This window comes from Panthera uncia (assembly GCF_023721935.1).
Source record: "Panthera uncia isolate 11264 chromosome A3 unlocalized genomic scaffold, Puncia_PCG_1.0 HiC_scaffold_11, whole genome shotgun sequence".
Lineage (NCBI taxonomy): Eukaryota > Metazoa > Chordata > Mammalia > Carnivora > Felidae > Panthera > Panthera uncia.
The window spans coordinates 46983151-46989554 of NW_026057578.1; the positions used below are offsets into that span (position 1 = coordinate 46983151).

A 6404-nucleotide genomic window follows, 5' to 3' on the forward strand; every position below is an offset into this window, starting at 1 on the left:
TCCCACTGGACAGGGAATGAGGAGGATAGGGAGGAACTAGGACCCTTTTAGTGCCCTGGGCTCCAAGATGCCCCAGTAAGGGTTTTTGGCTCTGAGTCTTAGAAGTGTGTTTTGGTCTTCTTATATTCCTTAAGAAAAGCCCCCTCCTTTGGAGGAGGAAACACTAAAGCAATAAACCTTAAGTCAATTTGCTGGCTACTTGGAAGCAAGCCCTTTCGAAAAATGGAAGTCCAGTAGTAAGGACAAATTTGTAAGGTATCACTCTCTCCTCTTGACCCCCAGCACAATTCATGTGTACCAGCTTTGCCTGCACACATCAAGTTTTTCCTTCATATGTGCCTCCTACTGAATTTGGTTTTCCGCTAGCCTACCAAACTCCTAAGGGCAACATTGCTCTAATTTGTTATCTCGGGAGGGCACTGTGCATAGTAGCCACACCCCAAAGCTGTCAGCTTTATCCAGGATGGATGTTGAAATCTCCAACTTCATCTTCACAACTGTAACTATTCAGATGAGAGCTAGGAAATTCAGCATTATCCAGATGTATAAAAATACGTGAATATTTGATCAAACTCCATTCCCTTCCAACTTCTGTTTTATGAAAATTTTCAGAGCACTGCATATAAAATTTAGCCAGTGCCACCATGTGAGGAAAAGAGGCCCAGGAAAAGACAATGTTTCTAATCTCCAACAGAAATAAGAATGGCTTAATACTGCATGAGACCTTGGTATGTGGAAATGATGGTTTGAATTTGAGTCACAGACTGAGACCCCTCATGACTGTTGTGTTTACATATCTCAGAGGGCAGATAATGCCAAACCATTCACAGGAAGGACACAAGCTGGGATTCTAGAGATGCCCCAAGAAGAACTGTTTCTTTAACTCATCCCAACAAATAATCCTATAATGTGTTTCAAAACACATAGACACAAGTCCTGTGTATGAAGTTGTTATGGTTACAGAGAGAAACATAAATATTTGTGCACACAGACATAACATGAAGTCCTCCTACAGTGAAAACAATCTCCTCTGGAGAGATCTTTGAAGTCAGAGATGGTTCCTTGAGCAGATGGAACTAGTGATGGGGTGTGGAACAGCCTTTAAATGCATGGCATGGAGTTTGCATTGTTTGTGAGCCCTGTTTAATGACAAAATGAGGCGGTTGGGGAAGCCTAGGTGAACAGAAACAAAACCCAAGAGCACACTGTTATTTGTTTATTTTCTACATGTGATGTCATAAGCAAGAGTTTTGCCTGTGTTCTAGTTTGTCTCCAATAAATAAATAACTATGTACAAATGTGCCGAGTTTACAAAATAGAGGAAAATCTTTGTATTACAAAAGATACACTCGTATGATACATTTTCCCCAAACAGTGAAACATGATTTCGATTTCAGATTTCGATTTCGTTCCTAGCTTAGTTGAACCAACAACCCTGTGTAGCAATGTCTAAAGGTGTGTACCTAGTCTTTTCTATCAGAAAGCAAAGCTATAAATGGAAAATTCCTCAGTTTCTTGAGAATATAGGCCCTGACTTGGCCTGCTACTTATTACTGATCCACATTTAATGTATTCCAGAAAGTTGGAAGCTGTCTGAAACAGTTCTCAAACTATACTGGGCAGACCCCTGCAGATCTTGTTAAAATATAGATTCTCATGCAGCCCAAGTTTCTGCATTTCTAACCAACTGCCAGAGGCAGGCAGCTCCTAACTCTTGTCGAGCAACCATGTTCTAAGTGGCCAGGGTGAGAAGGCTTCTTGGAAGTCGGAGAAATTCTTAAGGGCTTGATCAAGGTGAGGTCCTAATTGAGCATCCTCCAGGCTCCATTCCCAAGTTCCCAAATTCCCCACCCCCACTCCCTACAAGGCCAGCAGAACTGGTTTTATTTTGGAGCACAAATTACTAGAAGAGTAAAACTCAAAATGGTAACTGGCATGAACTGTGCAGCTCATAACTTTCTTAAACTGTCTCGTGGGAGATCTTTCATTCCCTTCTGAATCTAGAGCTATCACGAGAGCATTTTCAACATTGTCAAAAATAACCAGTAACAACAACAACAACAGCAATTGTAATAATGGGAAAAAGAAACGGCATAAGGAGCAATAAAGACCTTTTGGTTCAAATGAAAAGTGACAACAATAAAACCCAGGCTCACTGTTTAAAAAGTTAAAAACAAACAAACAAACAAACAAACAAACATCCCTTAGCTTGAATTTCTGTGACAGTCCAGCAAACATTAGTTAAATGAGTGTCTCTCACATCTTAACTTTTGTTAAAATGATATTGTTCTGGAAGTCTGAAGTTTCAGGATAAATTAGCAAATCTGCTTCAAGACCAAATGGATTCCCAACCATCCTTGTTTGTAGTGTTTCTGTTTCTGTGTCACGGAGGAGTTTTGCCTAGGCAGACATGGAAGGGTAGAAGCAGGGTCTAGGGTAGGGTGGGAGGCTCCAGGTGGGTTGGCTGAGTTCCAGGTAGGGGAAATTTGGGAGAAAATGAACAGGGAACTGGGGCTTGGCTTTATCAAGGTGAGCCCACCAAAAAAACCTACCAAGATAGTTTCACCGCCACCTGAAGAGTGGAAGTACGTAAATATACAAAAAGGGGAGGGGGAAGCAAGGAAGGGAGAAAGAGCAGAAGGGATATAAAGTGGGTATTGGACACATACAGGTAGGGAAAAATGCAAAAGCAAAAAATAACAAAATAACAAAACCATCCTAAATACTTAAAAAATAAATATCTTCGTCATTCCTGACACCTCGATTACACTCACTAGTCCACAGGATCACAGTCTGCCCCAAAGACTGCCAACCAACAATGCTCACCCCTCCTGTGCCCCTTGGCGAGGGCATGGGACACTCTATAGTCTGTGTCTTCATTGCCATCTCTGCCCAGTTGTCCAATGACGTGTGGAAGTGGCTGGAGCACATACTCCTTCCAACCCCTACCCCTCCCCAGCAGTGTGCAGAATCGGCAAAAGGGGCGGGGAGGGTATTCTCCAGTTCCGATGCCAGTTAAAGTGCTTTGGGTTAGGTGGCCAAGGAGTAAGGCTGGGGCAGGGGAGAGGCACAGGAGGGAGGGAAGGCCTAGCCAACACCGGGGTCCAGGGAGGCAGCCCCTCAGAGCTTCTGAGGCGTCCGCTCGGTTCGCACTTGCTGCAGCACCACCTCCTTGGCTGGGGACCCACACTTGTACTCCAGCTCTGCCCGCGTGGTGCCTTGCTTCTTGCGCAGGTGGCACAAGAGCGCCAAAAGAGCTACAACCAGAGATAGGCTGGCGATGGAGATGCCGATGAGCACTCCAGAATGCAGGGGCCCTACCTGCGAGGGGATGGAGGTGGTGCTAGGAGTCTGGCTGACGGGGGGCTCCCCAGAGCCACTGTCACTGTCACTGTCACTGTCATTGTCACCGTTTATCTTGGTGGGGTCACAGTCAGTGGCAACCTGGCCGGCAAAGGACGAGTCAGGCCCGCAGATGCACTCGTACGTGCCAGGGAGGTTGCGGCACGCATAGGGGCAGTCTCCATTCTCACACTCATCGATGTCCGTGCAAATGTAGCCATCGTCCAGGATGTAGCCATCAGGGCACTGGCAGGAATCCGGGTTGTTGGGGTCGCAGTCAGCTGGGCATGTAGTCTGGTTGCAGAACATCTGGCACCTGTGCGGGGCCTGAGGGCTAGGTACGAAGCCCTCGGCGCAGATGCAGCGATAGTCATTTTGGCCCACGGACTGGCACTGGTACTCGCAGTTACTCCCGAAGCACGGGTCCACGGGCTCCAAGCATTCGCCGTCCACCATGTCGTAGCCCGGGTAGCAGTGGCAAGTGAAGGCGCCCTGCGTATTAACACAGAGTTGCGGGCAGGGACTGGGCACCTGGATACAGTCGTCCACGTCCTCGCACCGGTGCTGGTCTGCAGCCAGCTGGTAGCCGGTCTCACACATGCACGAGTAGGAACCAGGCACGTCCGGGCTGGGAATGCAGAAATGCTCGCAAAGTTCGTAGCAGGACTGCTCCTCAGGCGCGGCGGCGCAGGAGCGCCCGTCCGCCTGCAGGGCGGCGTCAGCTGGGCAGAGGCAGTGCGACGTCCCGGCGCTCCGGTTGCAAGTGTGCTCGCAGCCGCCGTTCTCCACGCTGCATTCCCAGGCGCCAGGCGCTTCCCGGCCCCAGCGCGCCTCGGCCTCTCCCCGCGGCGCCATGCACTCCAGCTCCACTCCGAAGGGCTCTACAGCGGCGGAGCTACCCACCGGCAGCGCCTGGAAGTCAGCGCCAAGGGCCCGGAACGGGGTGCTATAGGTGATCGCTACACCGGCGGCCGCCACCGCGCCAGAGTCCACGAGCAGGGGCCTGCAGGAGGCTGCGAAGTGGAACTCGCAGAAGAAACCGTCGGCCTCCGCGTCGCACTGCTGCTCCTCCCAGGCCGGCTCGCCGGATGCTAGGGCCCCGGCCTCCGAGACTGCGACGCACAGGGGACCGCAGAGAGGCGCCCTGTCGACGTGGAGCCGCGCCCACCTGCTGTAGCTGGTGCGGTTGTCTCCTGTAACCCACTGGAAGCCGCGCAAGGGCCCGAGTTGCTCGGGGTCGTGGCAGCCGTGCTGGAGCTGCAAGCCGATCCAGAGGCGCGGGCTGTCGCCGCTGTCGCCGCTCAGTAGCAGGGAAATGACATCAGCCGCCACTGAGGAACGCACGGTCATCAGGTGGCCCCCCAGCTGCTCGCAGGCCTGGCTGGCGGCGGGGAAGGTCGCGGGGCCGGGGAAGAGCGCGAAGCAGTCGTGCTCCACGCACTGGCTGCCGCGTGGCTGCGGCCCTGGAGGTGCGGAGAGCCCCAGGCCAGCGGGGGCCAGAACACCGAGGAGCAGGACCCGAAGCATGCTGTCCCGGCACGCCTTGTGCAGGCGCCGGGGAGAGCGCAAGCGCCGCGACGGGGCCCAAGTCCGATTCGGGCTGAGAGGCGCAGGGCGCTGCTGGCGACAGCCGCTTGCGTTGGTCCCAGCCCAGACGCGTCCAGCCGCGGCGCGCAGCCCTGCAGAGGCAGCCTCTGACATGCCGGCGGACCGGGGCCCGGGTTTATAAGTGCGCGGCCCTCCCTCCTGAACGTTCGGGAAAAGGAAGGAAGTGCCTAGTGGGAAGGGCTGATGCGGCATTCTCGGATTACTGGGTTCTTCGGGAGACTTGTGCCCGCCCTCGCTCCTGGGATCACCTCGCGGAGATGAGTAAACCCGGCGGGGGAGCTGGGAGGTCCCCGGACTGGACCGCCAGGCGCAGGCGCCACGGGAAGACAGCACCTCTGTCAGCTACACTCCGTGTCAGCCGCCGCCACTAGGGCCCTCAAGCTCGCAGTTCTGGGGGGAGGGGGGGGGGTCTTAATCCGCAGCCCCTCCTAATCTCTTGCTCCTGTTTCTTTTTCTTATAAATGTATTGTTACTACCGATTTCAAAGGAAGCCTGGATTGCAGAACCTTGGGAAATGGAGACGGGGGAGGAGGGTTTTGAATGAGGGGTGGGGGGAAGTAATGCCCTGGACCTGTAAGGCTCTAGAGGGAGGTGCCCGCCAAGAAGAGGATTTCGGGAGGAACTGCCAAGAGCGTGGACATCCCTGAAGACACGATCGGTAGAAGAGAACTGGACTCTGCCCCGGGCGCCTAGAGCAGGAGACGGGTGCGCTCGGCCCCAGAGGACAGAGGGTGTGGCTGGTGCGAGGATAGGCAGAGGGGGAAGACTGGGGTAACACAAGCACCCCCGCGCACAAGCCAGGACCCACGGGTCCCTGAGCGCGAGCTGCCTGGCTGGATCTCATCTCGTCGCGTGGGAAAGTCGCGAGGATACTGTCAGGGTTCCAAGGTCTTGTCACCCTTCAGAAGCAGCGGCAGGCGAATTCCTGCCGCACCCTATAGGGGCAGGAGAGTTGGGAAGCGCGCTAGCCTGTTTGGTCTGTTTTTGTCCAGCTTCACAAAGGGATAGCCTATCTCGCACCCCAAAAGGGGCACACGGGAGCCCTCGCGGGAAGACGCTGCTGGCTCCAAGAGGATCCCACTTGGGACTGTTAAGGACTTTTGCATTTGGCTGAGATGTCAGAGTGACATAAAGGTGCATATAAATGCCACTTGCGTTGCAGAAGAGCGGTCGTGCGGACGGGCAGGGTGGGGAGAGCAGCGAGGAGGAGATGAGAATCTGTCACTTTCACGACCTTTTCCGCTTATTCACGTACCAAGAATGCCGGGGGTGGTTCCAAAACTTAACGGAGTGACAAACTTTTTTTTTTTTTTTTAACCCTGTGCCGTCTCCGCTATGGTCACTCACAACAAAGCACCAGGGGGCGGCGCTGTTGAACTCTAAACAAAGGCCCCAAAGTTGGAGCTCTCTAAACTTGGGCGGAAAAAAGTTAAGGGTGTGGGGGCCTTAACTGC

At 53.2% G+C, this 6404-nt stretch overlaps 1 protein-coding gene across 1 annotated transcript; it reads right to left on the minus strand.

The window, feature by feature from the left end:
• Positions 1-1201: 1201 nt before the first annotated feature.
• THBD (thrombomodulin) lies at positions 1202-5018 on the minus strand. Its single transcript, XM_049651211.1, has one exon. It carries the CDS (start codon positions 4867-4869, stop codon positions 3121-3123), a length of 1749 nt encoding a protein of 582 aa, XP_049507168.1. The 5' UTR covers positions 4870-5018; the 3' UTR covers positions 1202-3120.
• Between the last annotated feature and the right edge of the window lie 1386 nt (positions 5019-6404).

What these genes read in the sequence shown, in the direction of transcription:
- THBD (XM_049651211.1), bottom strand. Translation starts at nt 4,869, where the DNA reads ATGCTTCGGGTCCTGCTCCTCGGTGTTCTGGCCCCCGCTGGCCTGGGG.